Consider the following 23,369-nt stretch of genomic DNA (forward strand, 5'->3'; position numbering starts at 1 on the left):
AGGACCCCAGCGCGACCTCGGCCTCGCGGGGGCTGCATTAGGGCAACAGGTGTTCCCCATTCGGAACCCCAAAGGGAAAAGCAGCGAGACGGGGTTCGCCTTCGGAGCCGCCGAGAGCTTTTCAAAAGCCCGGTTTTCAGGTCTAAGGCGCGTAGCGAGGGTTCCCACCCCGGGGCCTGTGGGGGGCGGGGGGGAAGGGATCTCTGCCGGGCGCCCGACCCAGGGGGGCAGGAGGGTCCCCTCCCCGCGGCGGGCGTGACCACTAGGCCCGGGAAGACCTCGCCGCGCCCTCCCTCGGGGCGCACCTCCAGCGTGTAGCTCTCGCTCATGCTCCGGTAGCTGTCCCAGGCCTCCGCCCGCGCCGCCTCGTCCATGTTGAGGCGGCAGCACAGCTCGTCGAACCGCTGCTGGGTCTGCGGAGTCGGCGTCCGCGTCGGCTGCGCGGAGTCCTCCGCCTCCCCGTCGTCATCGTCCTCCTCCTCCTCTTCCTCGGAGCCTGCCGCCGCCGGAGGGGGCGGCGAGGGCGGCGGCGACTGGTCGCCTCCAGATGGCATGGCGCACCCTTGGGCGGCCAGTCCTCAGGTGAGCTGCGGGCCCGGGCCCGTAGCCATTCAAACCGCGAAGCGCCCGCCCGTCCGCCGCTTATAAGGCGACTGCGCTGCCGCTGACGGCGCGTGACCTCACGTAGGCACCCGTAGTTCTGAGGGTGGCCTGCCGGGAAATGTAGTCCGGGCCGGGAGCCCGCGCGGGTCAAAAAGCATTTCAAACTAATCAGTTCGCGCACTCTCACCCGGGCTGAAATGCAAGCGGCTGCTGTACATTGTAGGTGCGTCCCCGTCGCGAGAGCATCCAGCGGGACGCTCTCGAAAAGGAAACATCCAAGGAACACCGACATGTGAAGGTTTAATATCCAAGCTGTTCCCAGAAAGAAGACTCGACAGCTCGGTGTCCTTATTTGAAAAGTAGGAATAGCGAAGGCCTGTCTGCCAACGTTCGTTTTCGGCCTCGCTCCTAATTTCTAGCTTTTTCCTAAGTTTACATTTTATTTGAGCTTCTTAATTATTGGATTTTTAAAAAGCAGTAATTCCTTCCCCTGCCCCCATAGGGCCAATATATGTTCACTGTGGCGCATTTGTACTACCCTCAGCCACCCAATAATTTGATCCCTTACTTTTTATTTTGCTTTCTCTTTTCCTATCTATAGACTTGAATCTCTTTATTTCCAGTCCTCTTTGGTTTATAAATGAGAATAGTGTACATTTTCATGCTTGAGGAGCCTGACAGCAGTGTGAACTGAGGAAAAGAAATACTGGTGCAAAAACCCGTTTCAGGAAACTTTAGCACGATGCCGGCGGAGAGGAGGATCTGGGGAAAGATAACAGGACGCTCAGGGACAATTCTTGGATTTGCTTTCTCAGTGTTGAGATAAGGTGATCAAAGGCAAGAACAGAGGTCAAATACTACTGCTTTATAAGCATTTGTAAGTTCATAAGAAATTCTAGTAGTTTCCTTATATTTAGGCTGGGGATACTAAATTTTAGAAAAATGATATTGCTTATTTTGGACACCAGCAACACAGTTTTACTAGAACAAAAATTAGATTTGTTTAGAGGTAAGATTTGTTTACCATTTTCAGTCAAGTTTAATGTAATTGAAATAAAATTTATGGTAATAAACCATCAAATATGTTTTGTAAAAATATGCTTTGCTTGTGAATACCAATATTTTCAAAGCCAATGGACTCTAAATACCATAGTAACTTGATACTGTCATCCATTTTAAAAGTACATTTACAGAACTTTTAACTATTAGACGTTTTATATCATCCCTATTTCTCCTTTACCTAATATTCCCATCCTACTATACCAACAAAATTTTATCTTAATGTTTTGTGCTTGAAAGTCCATTCTTGAATCTTTCATATTTCCTGTCATCAAAAATGTATGTACTGACCTGGCTGGGTGGCTCGGCTCAGTTGGTTAGATCATCAATCTATAGGCCAAAAGGCTGAGGGTTCGCTTCCTGGTTAGTGCACATAACTAGGCAGTCTCTCTCTCTCTCTCTCTCTCTCTCTCTCTCTCTCTCTCTCTGTCAATTAATAAAAGCATACCCTTGGGTGAGGATAAAAAAAATAAAATAAAAATATGTATGTGCAAATTAACTTTTAGGTATCCTTCTGTTTATTCTTTTATGTCAGATTCATTGAGGTATAATTTGCATGTAGTAAAATTCACTTTCAAGTATACAGTTCTATGAATTGTGAAAAATCGTCATGTCCACCATAATCAAGACACTAACCATTCCCATCACTCAAAAGTATTCCTAGTACCTCTGTGTAGTGATCCCTCCTCACACAGCCCCGGGCAACCACTGGTCAGTTTTCTGTCCCATAGTTCCGTATTTTCCAAACGGTCATATAAATGTAATCATACATTATGTAACCTTGATTGGGCTTCTCTCAACGTAGCATAATGCCTTTCAGATCCACCCATGTTGTTGCATGTGGCAGTCATTTGTTCCTTTTTGTTGCTAAGTCACATCTATTGCATGTATCTCCCAACATTTATTTATCCATTCACCAGCTGAAAATGTCCAGGTTGTTTCCTTTGGTGATTATGAGAAAAGCTGCTACTAACTTGCATGTGTATGTTTTTTTTTGGTGACACAAGTTTTCATATGATCCAGCAATTCCACTCCTGGGTACTTATCCGGAGGAAATAAAATCACTATCTTGAAAAAATGTCTGCACTAGTATGTTCATGGAGCCATTACTTACAATAGCAAAGACATGCAAACCTGTGTTCATCAACAGACGATGGATAAAAAAATATACATACACAATGGAATATTACTTAGCCATACAAACGAAAATCCTGCCATTTAAGACATGCATGGACCTTGCATGCATTATATATACGTGAAATAATTCAAACAGAGAAAGACAAATACTAGTACTGTATGACCTCACTTGTGGAACCTAAAAATAAAAAACAACTCATAGGTACAGAGAACAGATTGGTGGTTCTCAGAGTTGGGAGATTGGGGGAGGGGGAGAGGAATAGGTGAAGATGGTCAAAAGATACAAACTTCCCAACTTATATGTCCTGGGGATGTAATGGACAGCATACTGACTATACGAAACAGGGCTGTATTGTTATCTGAAAGTTGCTAAGAGAGTAGATCTTAAAAATTCCCATCACGAAAGAAATTTTCTAGCTGTGTGGTAATGGATGTTAACTAAACTTATGGTAATCGTCTCACTATACACACACACATAATGATTTGCTATACACACACACACACACACACATACACACACTGAGTGGCCATATTATTATGACCACCTGACGTTTGTAGGCACATTAGCCGTACACTGCATCGTATGGGATATGGAAGCTGAAGGCCTGTTCGAACACCTTTGCTGTCTGCAGTTACCAAGATAAAACATCACCAATTCACACAGGAACACAAGGATTGGACAGTCAAGCATTGGAAAAAAAGTCATGTGGTCCGATGAATCACGTTTCCAGTTGTATCAAGCAGATGGCAGAGTGAGAATTTGGCAGAAACATCACGAAAGCATGCACCCCACATGGATGAGTACAACCTTCAAGCTGGTGGGGGCAGTGTTATAGTTTGGGGCATGTTTTCCTGGCATGATTTGGGCCCTTTAATTCATGTGGAACAACGTCTGAATAGCACAACATACCTAAGTATCATTGCTGATCAGGTTCATCTTACCATATTGATATATATCCCAATGGAGATGGCTTCTTCCAACCAGATGATGTGCCATGCCACGGTGCTCGTATTGTGCAGGAGTGGCTTCAAGAACATGAGGGAGACTTTACCTTGCTTAGGTGGCCCCCACAATCACCAGATCTCAATCCAATTGAGCATTTGTGGGACGAAGTTAAAAGAGCCATCAGGCAGCTGCTGCCACAACCATCAACTCTCACAGAACTGGACAGTGCTATTCATCAGGCATGGTGTCAGGTTCCTCGCATCACCTTTCAACATCTCGTGGAGTCAATGCCAAGAAGAATCGCCACAGAACTGAAGGCAAAATGTGGCCCAATGAAGTACTGATGGGGTGGTCATAATAATCTGGCCACTCACGTTCAAATATATTCCACGTTCAAAGCCTGTTAAATCGCATTGTTTACCCATTTCTTCTTCTTCTTCTTCAAAAAAATCACTTCTACCGTTGTGGTAAACAACCTTCTTCCCTATTTATAATGGTCTGGCCCTCTAGTGACTTCAGCACAAAATTATAGCTAATTTGCCTACAAACATCAGGTGTCATCATAATCTGGCCACTCAGTGTGTGTGTGTGAGTGTGTGTGTGTGTGTGTGTGTGTGTGTGTGTGTGTATAGCCAGGTGCACGAAATTCTACACTGGGGGGGGGGTGGGCGCGCGCGGCTCAGCCCCCTCTCGCAGTCCGGGAGCCCTTGGGGGATGTCTGATGGCTTAGGCCAGGCGGGCCTAAGCTGTCAGTCAGACATCCTTAGCAGATGGATTAGCTCCAGCCACTGCCCTGCACTCGCCAGCCTTGAGCCCGGCTTCTGGCTGAGCAGTATTCTCTCTGTGGGAGCGCACTGACTACCAGGGGGCAGCTTCTACGTTGAGCGTCTGCCCCCTGGTGGTCAGTGTGCCTCATAGCGACCAGTCGTTCTGCCATTTGGTTGATTTGCGTATTAAGCTTTTATTATATAAGATGTACAATGTCAATTATATATCAATTAAAACTTAATATTGGTCATTAAGAGGTTTGGTTCTTGGGTTCTGATTATACAATCACACACTCATTCATTTAGCCAAAGTCTGCCATCTATCCATCCATTCAAATATTCAACAAATGTTTAGTCTGTGTCTCCTATATGTCAAGTACTGTGAAAAGCACTGAGTGTACAGTCATGAATAAGACAAGCATGGTCTCCGCCCTCAGAGCTTATGATCCCATGGGTAAAGCAGACCCAGAACAAGTAATTGTCAAGTGTAAATACTAGTAAAAAAAAATTCAGGGAGCTGTACGAGTGCATCACAAGAGACCTTAAACCTCTGTGGTGTGTGTGTTTAGGGGCTCAATAATTTGGTCCTAAATAAATTATACTGCATCTATATGTTAGAATAAGAAAGGCCTTAAAAATGTTTTGGAAGATTCTTTAATGACATGGAAAGAGAATCATGGTATAGTAAATGAAAAAAAAAAAAAGGTTACAAAATGGTATGTACAGTATAACTCCATTCTTATTAATATATAATATGTATCTGCAAAGAAAAATGACCTAACAGTTAACAATTATCTGAGTGTACAGCATTAAGGGAGGGGGGGGTGTTTACTTTGTGCTTTCCCTACTTTCCTTCCCCTCCCCCAGATTTTCTGTAATACACACATCTTGCTTTTCACTAAGAAAAAGAATTTAAAAATTCATCAAGATGTTATTTTTGCCTAATAATTTGGCAAATGTTATTTCAAAGGACAATACACAGTATTGGTAAGGATTTGGGGTAAATCAACATTCACAAAATGTACCCTGCTAATGGTAGTATCATTTGCTACTAACGGCATCATTATAAACTCAGCAAAACAAAATCCTTAAAAACACAGGAAGTATTTTCACTTCTAGGGATTAAGAAAGTCATTAGGGATAAATGCAAAAAAATGCATATATAAACCCAAATGTCTATTTTTAAGTACATGGTTAAATAAGTTACTACATCAGTATGAGCCAATCCTAAATTATTATTAAAAATCACATTGCAGGATACTCATTGACATAGGTCAGTATTATCAAGGGCAGAAGAGTAAATATTATGCCCCATATAATACTGATTATATGAAAATGTATTAGTTTCCTAGGGCTACCATGACATAGGCCCACAAACTGGGTGGCTTAAAACAGAAACTTAGTCTCTCACAGTTATGGAGGCTAGCTGGTAGGGTGGCTGCTTCTGGAGGCTCCGGAAGAGGATCTGTTCCACGCCTCTCCCAGCATCTGGTGGTTGCTGGCAAGCCTCGGTGTTTCTTGGCTTGTAGCCGCATCACTCCAATCTCTTTCGGTTGTCTCATTACCTTTGTCACTGTGAGTCTCTGTGTGTCTTCTCTTAGGAGAATGCCAGTCACTGGATTAAGGGCCCATCCTAATCTATCATGATAGCATCTTAACTAATTACATCTCTCAAGACTATTTTCCAAGAAGGTCGCGTTCTGAGGTTTTTCGTTGACATAAATTTTTGTAGGGCACCAATCAGCCCACTACATGTATAGAACATACATATAAAAAAGACTGAAAATCTATACCCACAGTATTTTTATCCCAGGGCGGGTTTAATGAATGACATAAATATTTTTCTTTGTGTTTTCCTGCACTTAAAAATAAATAGCTTATGTACTGTAGTTACATTTATGTAGGGATTAAGGTCTCAATTTATTGTATAAGGTGAAGATTACCTGTAGTCAAATTTCACTCTTTTCCCTCCTAGAGCTCACAAAATACAGAACACATAAGTGTATAGTGTATCTTCTCTCAAAAACATCCAACATGGCCACTTCTTCCTCCAGCATCGGAGTGGATTACTGGTCTTCTGGGTGAGCACTAGATGAAGTAGTTGGCTTGTGTTTACATGCTATATTGTACGAAAAAAGAGAAAGAGGTTTTCTAAGCATAAAAGTATAGTTGAAAGTGTTCAAGTTAAATGAGTGTATCATGAGATTCAACTATTGAATTTTTTCATCTTTACAAAAAACACTACCAACAATGGCAATAAATTGAGAGTCTTAAGACTACATAAAAAATAATTACTGATTTCCAAATGAACCCCTTTACAAGGTTAGGTATATCTGAGTCCTTCTGGATTAAAGTCCAGGGGAAGAAAACTTAAGGAAATAATAATGTTGTGGATATAATTATTGCCAAATTCTGTCCTTTAAAAATTCTTCCCAAGTATACTTTCTTTTTAAAGATTTAGGACTGTGGTTGCTTTCATAACTTTGAAGATAAATGAGCTATATAAAATTCAATCAAAAAAAGAAGTCTTGTCATGTACAGAGGCTGACATCGTGGGTAGTCAAAGAATATGTTTAATAAAAAATAATTAAACTTCCATTTGCTCTATAGAACATCATAGAAAGTAATTTAATAAATTACAAATGACTTTTTAAGACGTTTGCTCAACTACAGAAAGCAAATTCAGACTACACAAAACACAACTGGTAAATATTGCAAATGTCCAAAAGAAAAGTTGGACTAAGACTTGTATCATGAAACCTGAAACAAGGACTATAAATACAAGGCAATAACAGCTATAATTCTTTTAGTAACTACCAACACATACTTGGATATTCTTTCAACGGCAACTTTAGTATTATGTAATTCTACTGATATTTTTCCTTATAACCCTTAAATCTCTACAACCATATTTGCATGTTTTTTGTTTGTTTTTTTAAAAAAACCTGATAGCTGGATAACTTTCCCCCAATCAATAATAAATAGAAGTGTCTCGAAACCCAAGAGAATGTTTAAAGTTAATATCAGCCTTAATGTTTTTAAAACTGCAATTACCTTATTACATAGAAAGGGAATCACTAAGATGTTAACCAAATTCACTTGAGCATTAATTAGGAAAATACTTTATCTCATAAATTTGATATAAATTAGATTTTAGTGACAAGATCTAGGGCTTTCCCCCCCTTTTTCTTATCTTTCTTTTTTTTAATTGGGGAAAAGACTAAAGATCATGTGGGTAGAAGTAGAGTGAGGGAAGGGAGCTATGGATGGTGATGAAATACTCCACCGGCAACCTAAGTGTACTGTGTTTGAAAAACTTTGGCTATCTCAAAGGTGTACTCTGGTTAAACAAAAGTGCAATACCGCAAAGGGAAGAGACTAAATGTATAATATATCGTTTTCATGATGAAAAATTACTGCCCACTTCTCCTGGAGGGGCAATTAGAGTGACTATTGCTAAGACATTGCATAAAGGACTAGCAATTCAAAGTACTACTTTGGAAAAATACAAAGATCAATACCATCCCAATGGAACTTACATAACTTTTGTAAGTACATATAACACTGTCTCTCTAATAAGGGGCTAGTTATTTTACATACAGAAACAATTTACTGTTAAATGTCTTGTAAAATCCAATATAATTGCTTAATTCATGACAAAGCAATAGATTTCTATCATCAAAACATACTGAAAGTTTTTTTTCCAGTGAAAGTGGAGTACATTTTCCACCGTAACTGTATCCCCTTGCAAACTTTATCACTGACTTATTCAAGTACCAGAAAAATGCTAACATTTATCTCTCCTTAGGATATAAGTGGTATTTTACACCCAATTCAGTTCTTTGTTTTATATGTATTTGCAGATAAACCTGAACCTCTACCTTGTCAGAATAATAGCAGCTTTAGAAGGAGAAATTGTATCACAAATCAAATATCAGACAAATTTTACATGGTAAATAAAGGGCTCCAAGAAACTGAGCAGAAGCCTTGGGCTTCATTTTGTGGTTTACAGGTATAGCTCGTGTATTTTTTTGAGATTATTCAAAGTGCATTTTAAAAATGGGTGACTCAGTATATTTAATATAAACTGAACACCCAACACTGATTCTGGGCAACATTTCGTCTGCTTACACCTAGAAGAAACTCAAGATGAATTTAGACTGTTTGCATATGTTATCTGTTCATTTTGAAATATTACCATAACGTAAAACACAACTAGGAATCTACACAAATAAAGCCAACGAACAATCCTTTTACATGAAGTATGCTGTGCTGAAAGTTCTTTTCAGTGGCATTTCATGAGTTTGCCTTTTCAGAACCCTGGGAAGCAGACATTACTCATCTGAGATATAATTATTTCTAATGGGAGGCCAGACTTTGTGAAGTTAAAACTAAGTATGTCTAGAAGGTGCCAAAGTCACATGACACAGGATTATTTTATGACTTGACTTTACTAATATCAGAGTTAAATTCAGTGAAAAGCAAGTCATATTTCTTGCCAGATTAACATGATATAGAGGATGTGTTTAAAAAACCCCTGAAAACAAGTATAGAATTAGAAACGAATGTAAACTTCCTAAACTAACTCAGCTGAGGTAACAGGTAGCCAGTTAAATTGGCTGATTGGGAAACTTATTTCTTTTTCCAAACACACTTGTACCTGAATTGGAAACATCAGCAGTGCATCAAAACACTAGAGCATTTTCATGTAATTAAAGCAATGAATGGTGATGTAGATTCTACAGCTTTCATGACATTCATTAGCTGCCCAAATTATTGCTGAGTTTTGATCTGTAAATTATAGGTGTCAAGGAGGCTGTAAAACTATATTCAAATTAAATCAGTAATATGCATAAAGTATTCTGTGTTCACTGCAAATATATTAAATATACAACTCTTATTGAGCATAATTTTCATAAAATTAACCCCCAACAAAATTATAATGCCTTTTGTTGTAATTTTACACTTTTATGTAGTTGATAGTACATACGAGTTCAAAAACTTATGAACCTTAAGAAATATTACATGCAAAATGTCTCTGATAGCAGTTTGCACTTCTAAACAAATAACTGAAATGTTCGGTCAGTAAGTTATGGATGCACTCCACACTGGGGTATTTACAATGAATGATTAAAGAAAAAAAAAAATCCAAAACCAGTTCATAATTTAAGCATCGTCTAGGAATCAGTCTTCGTTACTAGAATCTGAGTCCTCGGATGATGACGAGGTACTGTCAGATCCAGAGGAAGCATCGGCTTTCTCTGAACCCTCATCTGTGCTGTTTTCATTGAGAGGACTCGGCTCGGTTCCCCCTTTGTCTTCCTGATCGCTAACTCTGGAATCTTCTTCCTTTACTTCCACAGACTTAGACGAGCCTAAGTCACTGCTCTTGCTTTTCTGTACATCAAAAGTATTGGACTGGGACAAAGCTGGAATCTGAAGATTAAGGCCTGGAGTGAGAAGCCCTGGATAGAGTATATTAGATAGTAGCAGTGGGTTAAGAGCTAGGGAGTTGGCAGCTGCAGCTGCATTTAATGCAGCAGTAGAGGATGTTGAAGGAGAACTTGACACAGAGTTTTCTCCACCATTCTCTGAATTTTGGCTCTCTGTCCTTTCTTTTTTTCCTTCTAGCTCCTTACAGTCATTTCCCTTTTTCTCTTCTGTTCCACATTCTGCAGGCTTTGTCAAGAGTCCGCCCATGCCCAACAGATTTGGTAATCCAGGCATTCCTGACAGCAGCATGGGGAACATGGCGGCCACGTTTTTAGCTTCTCCTCCAGAAGAAAGGCCGGCAGGCATTCCCATCAGCCCTGCAGTTACTTGCAGTGACTGCAAGTTTTGTAGGTTTTGTTGTAAGGCCTGAAGAGTTGTGAGATCCATACCTGGAAGTAATCCATTGGCTAACAAAGGACTGCCTGCAACACTGGTGGCACTGGCAGCCGCCGCCGCGGCTGTGGCCTTCGCAATTCCACTTTTAGGCCGTCTCCCTCGCCTGCTTACTTCCTCTCTCACAACAGGGCCAGTGAGAATACGTTCGTACATACTTTCTGGAAGAAATCCCTGAAAAAGAAAACCATTAATAACAGCTATATTAAAATCAATAGCTATTATCTTGTGATATAAGTAACCTATTAAAAATAATTATTAATAAACTTTGTATGCATAGCATAATCAGTCATGCAAGAGATCCCCTAATTTCTTACTATTTTTAGTGGTTTGAAACAGCTCTTCCACCTCTCATTTATCATATGAGAGCGTAGAGGCTTCTAGCTTTCCTCCATATGGGGACACATTCATTTGTAGAATAATTCCAGAAAATGGAAAGTCCAAAGAAACTGTTTCTTGAGGGTTACTCCCTACACCCTTACATGTTTTATATCAGGAACTGTTCTGGAAGACTAAAGTGCCCTTCTTCTAATCTAGAATAACAAAAAGGAAAGGACAGAGGAAGTGAGTGGGAGGTCAAGGTTAAAAAGAGATGCTTCATATACATTTTTTTACTATCTCTCTGGGAATTAGGGACACAGCAAAGCTGAAAAAGATACTCAACAGGGAAAATCCCTTGGCTCAAAACTGCAGCAGCACCTGCAGACTGGGAAGCGTCAAGTCCAGGACAATGGAGAATAATCTATACTACTTTCTTATTATTCTCCCTGACTTTCTCAGACTCAAAAATCCTAGAAGTTTTAGGAGTTTAGTACCTCCAGACCAGCATTGTCCAACAGAAAGATAATTTAAGTTACATAAGCAATTTTAAATTTTCTGGTAGCAACATTAAAAGGTAAAATAGAAATAGGTGACATTAGTTTTAGTAATATAATCTATTTAATATAATATAAGCAAAATATCAGTTTAATATGTAATCTGTGAGAATTATGAGATATCTTTTCTTTTTTCTAAACCAAGTCTTCAAAATCCAAAGCCAGTGTTTTACTCTTACAACACATTTTAATTCAGACTCGTCATATTTCAAATGCTCCATAGCCACACAGGCCTAGAGGCTACCATCTGTGACAGTTCAGTTCTAGACAATGGTTTGAAGTCATCTCATGGATTGTTTTTAAATTTTGTTTTGAATGGAACAACTTATTTGTCCTCTTTATATAAGCACTAGGCTCCACAACAGAAAACAAAACAAAAGTATGCAAAGAAAAAGAACATCTCATCTGCAACTCCACCATTCAGAGGTAGCCACTGTAAATGGTTCAGGATGTGTGCTTCCGTTTTTCTTTTGTACATAAATACAAATTCTACAATTCTCCCCACCTCCTTTTCTAAAATAAAATGGAATCACACTCAACATAGTTGTCTAACCTGTACTTTTCGTTTGGACACCTACAGAAACAATAGCTATTATGCACTCAGCACTGACCTCGTGGTTAGGCCTGGCTATTCCAAGAGATGAACTACTATCTCATTTAACAGACTGTGAACTTTCTCTGCCTTCTCATTAGATGTGCCTCTAAGATACAATTTTTCAAATATTTGCATGGTTTTCTAACATATGGGTAAACTATTAGCATATTCCCAATTTTATAATACTATATTATGACTTTTATGTAATTCTTTCACCACATCTGTGATTATTCTTTGTGGCATTGTTCAGAGATATAATTAAATGGCATCTAACTTTTTAAATGATATCTGAGTTAGTGTTTATGAAATACTCACAGATTGTTTAACAACATCTCCCCATTCAGGAGCGACTCCATATTCTGAATTTTCTTTCAGGAATCTACACAAATCTTTCAGAGGAGGAGCAAATGCACCTCCAACCTGTAAACAAAAGGACTCACAGTGATAAATATTATAAATCTGTCATGGTTGTGAAGAGAGAGTTACCCCATTTCATTATGGTTTCTCCACCTCTGCACTACAGACATTTTTGGAATTGTGGTGTGGAGGGTGGTCCTGTGTACTGTACACAGTTAATCAGCATCCTCAGCCTCTACCCACTAGAGGTCAACAGCATCCTCCCACTGCCCTCTCCCGCTACCGCCCCAACACCCACCCAACTACTCTTGAGTGGCTATCAAAAATGTCTCCAGACACTACCAAGTATCCTGGAGGACAAAACCGCCCCTGTGGAGAACCACTGCCGTGGATGTAGTGTTCTGGGCAGTGCCAATGCTCAGGCACAGCTAGTAAAGTGCCTTCTTTATTTCATTCAACAGCTAAACCAAAGATACAAAATTACAGGCCACGCCTTTCCCCACAAATCTGCTAGGTTCAACCCATTTCCAGACCTGTTAGAAAATACTGCATAATGAACAGTGTTTTAGAGATCGCTTAAATATTGAATCCATAGAAAAGAACAGCAAAGATATAAATACCTTTCTGGCATTTCTTCTGTTAATCAGCTGGACACGTTCTTCCCCAGTGAGACTGTTGACATCTAGTTTATTGGGGTTTCTACAGCGATGCCTTTTTTGTTTGGGCCTCCCTTCATGGAGCTGCATTCTCTAAAACAAAAGATGCAGAAAGAGCCTTAAAATCTTCACTTGTGCCAACAGTACAATGAGCTGATTAAGTAATTTAATCTGGTAATAATGAAGATATGTCACTTATTGTAACATATCTTACAGGTTATATCTTCAATATTTCATATAGGAGAATTTACCCATTAGTTAAACTCTAAAAATATGTATCCTTTAAATATTCTTATATTTAATATAACAATATTAAGTACGAGTTTAAAAATTATTGCACGAATCTTTTCCTCCAATGATAAATTTAAACATTATTCTAGGCCATCATAAAGGTTAATGCATCATGATCATTCTGGATGAGAGTAGGCTCCCGACATAAAGACATTGCTAGTTCCTTCTTTAATGCCTTCAAAGACCACTGTGTCCTTAGAGCACTGCTTAAAGAAGTTACCAATAATGCTGGGACAGCTTCCTCTAAATTGTAGAGTTCTTCACTTCTTTTCCTGGCGAATTTCACCTGAAACAGATTTTCTCTGGGCTCTGACTCAATTTATGTGTGTCTCCAGACATTACCAGGTGGGCTAGTGGCTTTCATTTCTCATCATCTCACCGACAGACTTTCTTATCTCTTTTCATATAATTGTTACAATACTCAAAGACATTACTCTTATTTTACAAATGAGACTTCAGGCTCAGAGTTCATCTCCCTCAAGGTCCTGCAGCCTGTGAGTGGCAATATCTTGCAATAAAAATGTTTTTGAAGACCCTTTCCCCCTTCCCACGTGTGAGTCCGTTCTGTGGGACTCTTCCCCCTTCTCCCATAAGGGAGTCTGTACTTGTTCTTCAATAAATCTCCACCTTTGCTATAAAAAAACAAAACAACTCTTTCCATCAAACCATGCTGCTTAGTTTTGCAACTGTCAACAAAACAGGGCTGGAGTTTATAGCTCCTTCCAGCCAATCAGAACACTTAAAGGGACTAATGCTCAAACTCTTCAGCGTGGCATACCAATCCCTTCACAGCCAGAATCTCATTCAACCTTTCCATCCAGTTACTATTCCCCCACAAATTCCCTCACAAATTCAGAATATCAAACTGGTCATTATTTTATGTATATGCCTTACACTCCTATCCTCATTTAACTCTCTTCATAATTGTTTTATAATGCCTAGAATATGCTCCTCTGTAATAACATGGTCAAATGCCCAGTAATTCGTTTATGATCCGTCAGTGACATGTCAACTCTATTTTCCTTGTCTTTCCCCAGATACTTTACTCTGCCTATACAGAGTAATCATTCTTTTATCTGCTTCCCTGGCATTTTATACATACCCCTGTTACAGTATACACACACCACGTTATAATTATTTAGCTATAGATATATCACAATAGCACATGTGATCATTAAATCTTTAAAGTATCCTAGGAAAGTTAAACTAGCTATTATTTCATATTCCTTATTGTAATAAAAGCTGCTTTTAAAAGTGTTAAAATCTTAACAAAATTATACAAAACATTATAATATAAAGTTCATTTGCAGTGAAAAATAATAAATGGATACAAGTTTAAACAATTAATCAAGATTCCTTTGCTGCAATAAAAGAAAGGTATAAGAATCTTTTAAAATAGCAACCAGCACATAATAGTTTTAATAAAAATTTACTGACAATACATATTATTTTGTAGCCTGTAAAGTTATAGTGCTGAACTAACAATTCTCATTATTTTTTTAATTGAAATGTTCATTCCATGGCTGCTCATCAGATCAGTGAAAACCCCTCTCCTCAGAATTATAAGAGCTTTATTTGACCTTTTGTTTAAAATCAAAAGGAATTAAATGAAAGCTCAAGAATTTGTGGTATCCTTTGAGAAAAACTAGAGATCTGACAGAAATTCAACAACTAAGACCGAGGGCCTCTGTTCCAGACTAGTAGGTCATTTCATGGTGACAGTAATAGAAATGTAAAATACTGAACTAAATATATATTACAGATACAAATACATTAAAATATGTATTACAGACACAGCCCCATTCTTGGCACTGGAGTTTTTATACTTCCTTTTCATTAAACAAAAAAACAAGGTAATTAATTTTCTTTTTCTTAATGAAATAATAATCACTGTGCATATAGACTTCAGATTTTTATTTCTTAATCACTGACTCAGTAAATATATACAGGGAGCCTGATACGCTTCTATGTATCAGGAATGATGTGCTAAGTGCTTGGGATACAAAGGTGAATAGGACACAGTCCTTAAAAAGCACACAGGGTAGCAGAGAGCCTCAATGGCTTATCCATTTACTATTCATAATGGAGGCAGATGGAGCAGGCCTGCTAGGGTCACTGTATGAAGGATATGCTTTACTCTTTTTCTTAATAAAGTACAGAGAAATGTCAAGGGGGATGGGCACAAAATTTGGTACATCAGTATCTGTAAGTAATATATTGCAAAATGAAATAATATGTTTCTATGAGTGAGAAGAGCCAAATGCTCATAAGGTAGTGAGTAGCATTTCAGGGATAAGGAAAAGGAAATGGAATATAACGATTCTGCCTTAGCCGGTTTGGCTCAGTGGATAGAGCATCGGCCTGCAGACTGAAAGGTCTTGGGCTCGATTCTGGTCAAGGGCACATGCCCAGATTGCGGGCAAATAAAAAAAGAAATATAATGATTTTCATCTTTGATTAATGTAACTAATTGTGCATCTGGAGAGACACAGCTGTATCCTTATAACTTGAAGAAGAGCTTAAGAATAGTAGTTTATTTGTTTATTTTTTATTAGATCTTTATGTTGAAAGTATTACATATATCCTTTTTCTTTCATTGACCACTTGTAGCCTGCCCAAAAGTACTAGTTTAGATACTGAATTTAAGACTTTATTAGTTATGAGGCCTTAGACAATGTACTTGAAATTTCTTTATCTATAAAAGTCATAACAATGCCATTTTGATAAAATTGTGTTAAATGATATAATACATGTTAAGTGCTAAGTGTAAAGACAAGCACAGCTAAATCTCAATAAATGTTAGCAATGACCATTATTATTATTTTAAAACAAGCCCCTTGAGGGAAAGGACGGGAAGTTTTATGTCTCTACAAACTGTACTGAGTCTAGCAGTACTCTGTGTTATCAAAGGTGATTTTTCTTGTTAAATACTTGTGGAACGCAGAATGGAAAAATGAAAAATGACACTGGATTGTATCATGGGGAATGTCGTAATTATTTTTTTCTGTGAATTTTCCTCTAAGTCTTGGGCAGAATACATATTTAATATAAGTGGGTGAGAATTTAAGCCTCAATTACAGGTTTGGTAAATCACAGAAATAACATATACCAAGATTTGTAAAGGATCACCTACAGGAATAAAAGCTCCTAAATCTTCCACATAACCTGGGTGCTCCTTAAGCCATTTTTCCAAATCCTTTCTCTTCGGTGCGTCATCACCAGCAAGTCTTGTTCCATCTTTCAGGTGAATGACTGGGACTGGACTTTCTGTGTCAGGAATGCCTTGAGGCTGAGGGTAGGACAGTGCCGGGTTTATCCCTGGAGTAATTTGGGAGGTGGTTAAGCCCAAAGTAACCTGGAGAAAACACCAAATGAAAATGTTATTTCCATGCTTATTATTCTAATTTTGTTCTAATAAAAGATTTCCTTTTGAACAATAAAAAAATAAGTTGTTGTTTAAACGTCTGCAAAATCTTTCAAATTTAAGATTTTCATGAATCTTGGCCAGTGTGGAATTCTACTGAGATACAATCTAAAACTATGTAGTGTACTTCTAATTTCCTAATTATTAGTCTACAAAACATTCACGAAACAGTAATATATAAGTTTCGTTGGTTGAATTTTGCCCTCAAGGATCACTACTTCTTATGTATATTTTTACTTACATGATTGGGTGGTTTATTTTTGTTAAAAAAGAGGACGTCAACACCTTCTACATTCTTCCTCCTTCCCCGCCTTTTTTTGACTATAGGCTGGTTGTCTAATATAACTCCATTGGCACCAGCAGCAGATTGATTGGAAGTACCTAAACAAATTTAAAATGAAAAATAGTGATAAAAATCTTGTTCTTAAACATATTAAAAGCAATCACTTTTTTAAATACATGGAAGTGTTAGTTCTAGTTTATATGTCCTAAATCAAGCAATTTTTATGACTAAAAACACCAACAATTTGTCATTTAAAAATTTGGAGGATTTTAATTTTAGGCCTCTTTTAACCTTTGATTTATTTACTAATATCCCCCCCCAGATATTCACTTATCTTCCTGTAGTTCCCCTTTTAGAGGTAGAAGCATGCCCTTCTTGTGTACAAGATAAACCTTTCCCTTTTCTTTGAATCCATTTATTCCTACTTTTGCAAGCAGCTTGTTTTATAACTTATCTTTGCTTCCTTGTGCCAAAATGTCTTGTTCTACATTAAATTCTTCTAAACTTAAAAACATGGCCTAACTCAAAAAAATGAAAAATGAACAACTTCTGCCTTTTTTACAACTTTTAAAATGTTTAAAAGGTTTGTCTCTATTGTGTTCCTCTTTATTGCAATGAACTCATTCCTGAATTTCCCATAGTCCATTCTGCCCCAGCCTACTTAAGGTATTTTCTTTAACATCACCACTAACTGTTTAGTTACAAAATTAAACTGACCTTTCTCATTGCTTATTTCATTAGGCACTTGATCAAATAAAAAATGTTTGAAAGACATATAAATGAAACAGTTCCATGCATTCAGTCATTCCAATAAGTAAATATTTATCAAATACCTACGTACAAGGTACTATGACAGTTCAAAGAAGAGTAAGAACGCAGTTCCTTTCCTTAAAGAGTGTTATAGAATCTAGAGCACTCTTACTAAGAGAAAATACAATTAAGGATCAGATCTTTGTTTTAAATGGTTCACAGTGTGAAATATATTTTCAATCATTCAGGGAGAATTTTTTGAGCAAGTCCTGTGAATCCCTGAAATTAGCATACCCTTTGGCTGACTGTACAACCATATAAAAATTACCTATCTTCCTACTTCTCAGTTTCAAAAAAGTGCCTAAATTCAAATCATACAGTAACAAATAACTAATTGTAACGATTAAACATCATTTTTGCATATAAATGCTTTCATTATGCCCACACATTAAATTTTATTATAATCAGATTAACAAATTATTATCCAATTCAAGTTAAGGATTTGAAAATTCTTTCACTATAGTATATTTTAACTGTAATAAGCTTTCTTAATTTAATGTACCACTTTAAAAAAATACTATTCTGTTTTAAATGAACTTCTCAGGGCCTCCTATTCTAATGTAAATGAAATGTCTTATATTAATCCCCATTCCTGCATGAACACTAACACCAATACCTCCCCAGCTCAGCTTTTTTTTTTTTTTAAATATATTTTTATTGATTTCAGAGAGGAAGGCAGAGTGAGAGATAGAAACATTGGTGATGAGAAAGAATCATTGATAGGCTGCCTCCTGCACGCCCCTAACTGGGGATTGAGCCTGCAACCTGGGAATGTGCCCTATCCACGGAGCCAAACCAGCTAGGGCCCCAGCTCAGTTTTTTATGTTGCCCATAACCAAGATTCACCTTCCTAAGTAAGCTCTGATCTTACACGAATCTCTCTCCAATAACAATCTTGTTCTTGCACGTGTCCAATCAGAATAAAAGACCATTCTTTCAGGGATGAGACATGTTATTCCTGTATCTTGTGGCTACCTTCACTATACCGTCTCTATAATCTTTCCAAAGCTTCTCACTTTAACTTCCTCTACCAAACACCATTCACGAGTGACTTAAGTGGTTTTCTTTAAATTTATAATTATTCTTATGTTGAAATACTATCTGAACTCTTATCTGAATAAAGTTACTTGATAAAATGATATTTTCACCCAAATATATAAGCTCCCAAAACTACATTGGCCTCTATGCTTTAACATTGAAGGACAAGTGATTTTTTATTATGAGAGCAGATAAAAGAGGCTTTGGAAATGAGAGGCAATACTTCATGCTAAGGCGGTTACTACCAGGATATTCACCTGACACGGGCGTACACTTTGCAACACTGGCGAGGCTGGTCTCGGATGCACCTGGGAGCTCCCGCAGCCGAGGGAGGTGCTGCTGCTGGCCCAGCCCACAGTCGTCAGTGTCGGGTGGCCTTTTCTGAGCAAATCCTTGCTTCTGAAATGTCAGCTTCAAACCACCTTCCTGGGAAACAATCACCATTATTAAGTAAGGAACAATTTACATAATCTCATTGCAGGATTCCTAGAGAAATGTTTTACTTAGAAAAAGTGAAGTAACCCTGAAATATTAAGTTATCTCTCTTTTGCTCATAAATCAATTGAAGAAAACATTAAATCAATGTCTATCTGAAGTGGGGGGAAAAATCCAGGTACTATACACACTTTTATGAGCAAAACAAAGTTTTTCACATGACCAATATACACTGTAACTTTCAGCTATGGACATACATCTCTATATACGTTATTCAAATGACATTTTAGAGAGTGTAAGACACTGAGTAGTAAATTTTGCTTCAAAAACCACATAGAAAAAAATGAAAGGTTACTGAAAACAGGGCATGCTAAATGTTTAAAACAGAAAGTGCACTGACATACCATTGAAAGATTATATAGAAGAACCGAAACATTAGAAACTGTCAGACTGTTTAAGAAAGCATCTTGATCAGCAGAAGGACTACTTTCAGAAGCATAGGTAGAGGAACATATTTAATGATGATCCCTCTAGTAGAGCATTCAAGTTTAATAACCTGGATATCAAAAGGAAAATAATCCAAACACCAGAAAACAAGTCTGTGAAGGAAGTGAGAGTAAGAGCAGGCAGCCATTTGCAGGAAAAGCATGCTGCACACCACAATCGCAACCAGGCCCTAGGGCAATAAAAATACACATACGTCTTTGATTTTCACTGTAAACTCCTTTTCTCGTACATGCTTCTTCACCTTTGACATCTGTGCTGACTGATCATGTTCTTCCTTCACACCGGCACGGGGAGGAGTGGGCACACTGGGCTCGCGAAGCTCTGTGGCTGCGCCAGGGCTGTCCAGCAGCTTTGTGGTATAGAAAGAAGCCACTGTGTTTGCATCGTAACTTCTTCGAGCTGAAGGCCACTTCCCTTTCAGAACTGTTTGACAAATACTGTCCAACCGGTTGATCATCACACGATCCTGGAAGAGCATACCATATCCAAGTTTAATTTTAATAATTAGGCCAGACCTTTGGATACCAAATGGCTCCAAGCCTTGCTGCATCTAACGCTAACAATAGATGTGTATTTGGTATGCATATTCTCAGACACATATCACAATTCTGTATGAAATTATTCAAACACAAATTCCCACTGGTGAAGTTAAAAAATATATTATAAAGATACTTTTCTATAGTTTTGTTTTTATAATGACAAAAATAATACAGGTTCCCTGTAAAAACAAATTCAAACAACCCAGGAGTACATAAAAGAGTAGAGAGTTCTCTATTCCTCCATGTCCCAACATCACTTCCAAAGGTAAATAGTCTTATACTAGACTACTCATATACTGGAAGAATTGTATTAATCCAATAAAAACTCTTGCCATTGAATATACGTACACTTAAATGACCTTTTCCCTTTTTCCCCCTTGGGTCAGAACTTGCTATGATTAATTTCTCCAAGGAGGCTCAGTTGAAAGCACTCATTTAGTAAAGAAGCACTTGAATATTAATTTCTTTATGAACAAAATAATAGATTTTCTTTTACTCTAGACTTTCTAAGGTTATATTTAGAAACATACACATTTAAGTAAATCTAATTTATTTAATAGTAGTACTTGATAATTTTAATGCCAACACTAAAACGTTATCCTACATTTTGAGTGACCTGTTTTTCTACATAATAAGGCAATATAGAAAAATACTAAAAAAAGAGAACTATTTCGACAAGGAAATATTAATTTGCCTTTGGCCAATAGGAAGCTGCCAGCATGTATCCACTGTGTAAGATGTAGGCAGACTCTGGTGTCCCATTGTTCATCTGGAAGCTGTCCTGGGTCTCATCCTGGGTAGTGCTCAGTGACGCAACGCTTTCTTCATCGTAGGCTTTCATGTGAGGGGTCCCTCCTGCTAACAACAATTGAAACTGTCTAATCAGACTATAAACTTCAAATCTCATATAATTATTCAGATACATCTGAAAAAGTTAGAAGCAAAAAAATGGTAAAAAAAAAAAAAAAGGGGGGGATTCAAGTAGAATACAATACTCATCATTTTAAAAATTAGCACAAAAGTAAAATAAATGACACTAAGAAGTTTGAGGACAAAGGGTTAACAGAACATCCTTTAATGCATAAGAATCTGACCCTCATTTAACTCTCTAGATCTGTTTCCCCAATACAGGTAAGCAGCAGGTCGATAGCCTATCTCTGGACTGAGAGAACCCTAAGTATCAGATGGGGTTACTGTAACGCTCAAGGATTGTTGTAAATTGGGCGTGCCCCATGGGCAGCCCTGAAATGTATGCCTATGCAGCTGCTCTGGGAGATTCCAGCCTCTGTATGGAGGTCTTTAAGCCCGAGTGTCCACTGTGCCCACGTGATGTTAACTCACTTACTTGTAGCCGAACTGGATTGCTGCCAGGGTGCCTGCACAAGAGGACCACTGCCCACTCCTCTGCTGAGAGTTCCTATCCTGCATCTTCCTGAGTAGACAGCTGCCAAGTAGGGCCTAGGACACTCTTATTGGTCTGACTGCTTAATCAAAGAATCCTGGTGGCTGTTATAGAACATTATCTTCATTTGTTCACTGATCAACTTGTTCCAGTAAAACTATAATACTAAATTTAAGGCAATCACAAGGAAATAAAATTACTGTGTTAATACCTCTGTTTGACAAACTCAGTTTTCAATGCCCTGAAAACTAAAGTAATTCTCGTTTCCTTTTCAATAGTGCTTCTCTAAGAAAATCTGTAGACATAACATGTAAGCTAACAATTTTAAACACCCTTAAGCTATCAAACCAATTTTTTTCCTTTTCACCCGTAATCCTGTCTTAAAATAGCAACAGCACTTTATGCATATACCTCGCTTTTGGACTTCCTCTTCTTCACTGTCACTTTCTTCAGATGACGATGAAGAGGAGGAGGAGGAGGAGGAGGAAGATGATGAGGATGAAGACGATGCTGAAGAACAAGAGGAGGATGAAGAAGAGCTGGAGCCTGAACGAGAGTGGGAACAAGAGGAGGAGGAAGACGAGGAAGACGACGATCTGGAAGAACAGGAGGACCTCTCGGAATCAGAGTCAGAATCTGAACTAGATGCTGACCCTCTTTTGTGGACGCGCTGTTTGTTAGACGCAGGGTTTGGAGTCAGGGGCTCTGTTCTGGCGGCAACCATGCGTCTATCTGCTTCCCCTTTCCCGCCAGGTTTCTGGTCTCCAGCAGCCTGTGGTAAAACACCATTCTTTGGACTGACAGGCTCAGACTTCATTAGTGTCCTGGTTTCCTCAGAAGACATGGATTCCTCTTCAGAAGACTGAGGCTCCCCTTTAAGGTTTTCATTTTTCACTTTCAGGTCCTCTAGAACAGTACCTTTAGCATCTAGGATCCTAGGTAGAGAGGTAAGAGGAGAAGCAGAAAGTGCTACTTGATATTGCTGTAAAAGCGGCGTAGAGGTCCTTGAATGAGCCATCCTATTCTGACTGTAGCTCCTCTGTGCTGCCATAAATGAGAGTTCAGGATCACGAAGGATGTGATAGTCTGTTCGGCTCACCCCGTGCTTAGCGGCTCCAATAAGCAAGTCCCTATCATGAGGGCCACATTCCCACCAGACTGGCAAGTCTGGATTTGGATGGCAAAGCTTCAAGCGTTCACACAATTGCGGATGGCGGAGCGCCTGTTCCCTTACTTTCCTTAGAAGTTCAATGCGATACAAAGTCCTAGAAGCACGTTCTTCTGTGATTGGCTGAATAAAAATATTTGGATCCACCAATTCTACATTAAAACAGAGCAAAGATATTAACCTCAAAAATAGTTTAGTATAGATTTAAAACAAATAATGCAACTTCTAAAATGTACCGCTACCAGTACATAATTTTCAAATACTACTAACTGTATAGTTTCCATAATTTCTTTTCAAAATGAGAATATAGTTTAAAAAGAAGTACCGAAAGTCATATAACATAAAATATATGAATACTGGATCTACACAAAGTAAGTAAAACATTATGAATTTTTGGAAGTACGTTAATATAAATAGGAATTTACTTTTAAGAAATTCCTCATGAATCATGTCTTACTATTCTGTGCCTTAATCAAAGAGCAAGACTTAGTTGACCTCACTTATAAATATATAAATTAAAACTGTTTAATGCCCCATAAACAAACTTAAGTCCACATATCCCTAACTACATGAGGAAACTCAGGCAATACA

At 38.3% G+C, this 23,369-nt stretch overlaps 2 protein-coding genes and 1 long non-coding RNA gene across 20 annotated transcripts in view; 1 reads left to right on the plus strand and 2 right to left on the minus strand.

The window, feature by feature from the left end:
• RBL2 (RB transcriptional corepressor like 2) overlaps positions 1–653 on the minus strand; it is a 53,856-nt gene extending 53,203 nt beyond the window's left edge. For 2 of the 5 annotated variants that reach the window (XM_059668053.1, XM_059668052.1), the window contains exon 1: positions 306–652. In XM_059668053.1, the coding sequence (XP_059524036.1) occupies positions 306–554 (249 nt within the window). In that variant the 5' untranslated portion in view covers positions 555–652. Of the gene's footprint in view, positions 1–305 lie in introns of all 5 variants that reach the window. The other 3 variants (XM_059668055.1, XM_059668054.1, XM_059668057.1) reach the window with 2 other exon arrangements.
• On the plus strand, positions 653–6,734 carry LOC132217587 (uncharacterized). The gene is made up of 2 exons (XR_009448913.1): positions 653–991; positions 6,488–6,734. It is a non-coding gene; the product is annotated as an uncharacterized LOC132217587 (long non-coding RNA).
• The window catches only part of CHD9 (chromodomain helicase DNA binding protein 9), a 159,808-nt gene continuing 141,587 nt past the window's right edge, over positions 5,149–23,369 (minus strand). For 8 of the 14 annotated variants that reach the window (XM_059668041.1, XM_059668040.1, XM_059668038.1 and 5 more), the window contains 9 exons: positions 22,022–22,930; positions 20,903–21,066; positions 19,863–20,135; positions 18,985–19,153; positions 16,838–16,977; positions 16,306–16,527; positions 12,846–12,974; positions 12,184–12,288; positions 7,068–10,572 (listed from right to left, as the gene is read on the minus strand). In XM_059668041.1, the coding sequence (XP_059524024.1) occupies positions 9,697–10,572; positions 12,184–12,288; positions 12,846–12,974; positions 16,306–16,527; positions 16,838–16,977; positions 18,985–19,153; positions 19,863–20,135; positions 20,903–21,066; positions 22,022–22,930 (2,987 nt within the window). In that variant the 3' untranslated portion in view covers positions 7,068–9,696. Of the gene's footprint in view, positions 6,632–7,067; positions 10,573–10,596; positions 10,932–12,183; positions 12,289–12,845; positions 12,975–16,305; positions 16,528–16,837; positions 16,978–18,984; positions 19,154–19,862; positions 20,136–20,902; positions 21,067–22,021; positions 22,931–23,369 lie in introns of those variants that run through there. The other 6 variants (XM_059668043.1, XM_059668050.1, XM_059668047.1 and 3 more) reach the window with 5 other exon arrangements.

This window comes from Myotis daubentonii, chromosome 15, assembly GCF_963259705.1.
Source record: "Myotis daubentonii chromosome 15, mMyoDau2.1, whole genome shotgun sequence".
Classification (NCBI taxonomy): Eukaryota; Metazoa; Chordata; class Mammalia; order Chiroptera; family Vespertilionidae; genus Myotis; species Myotis daubentonii.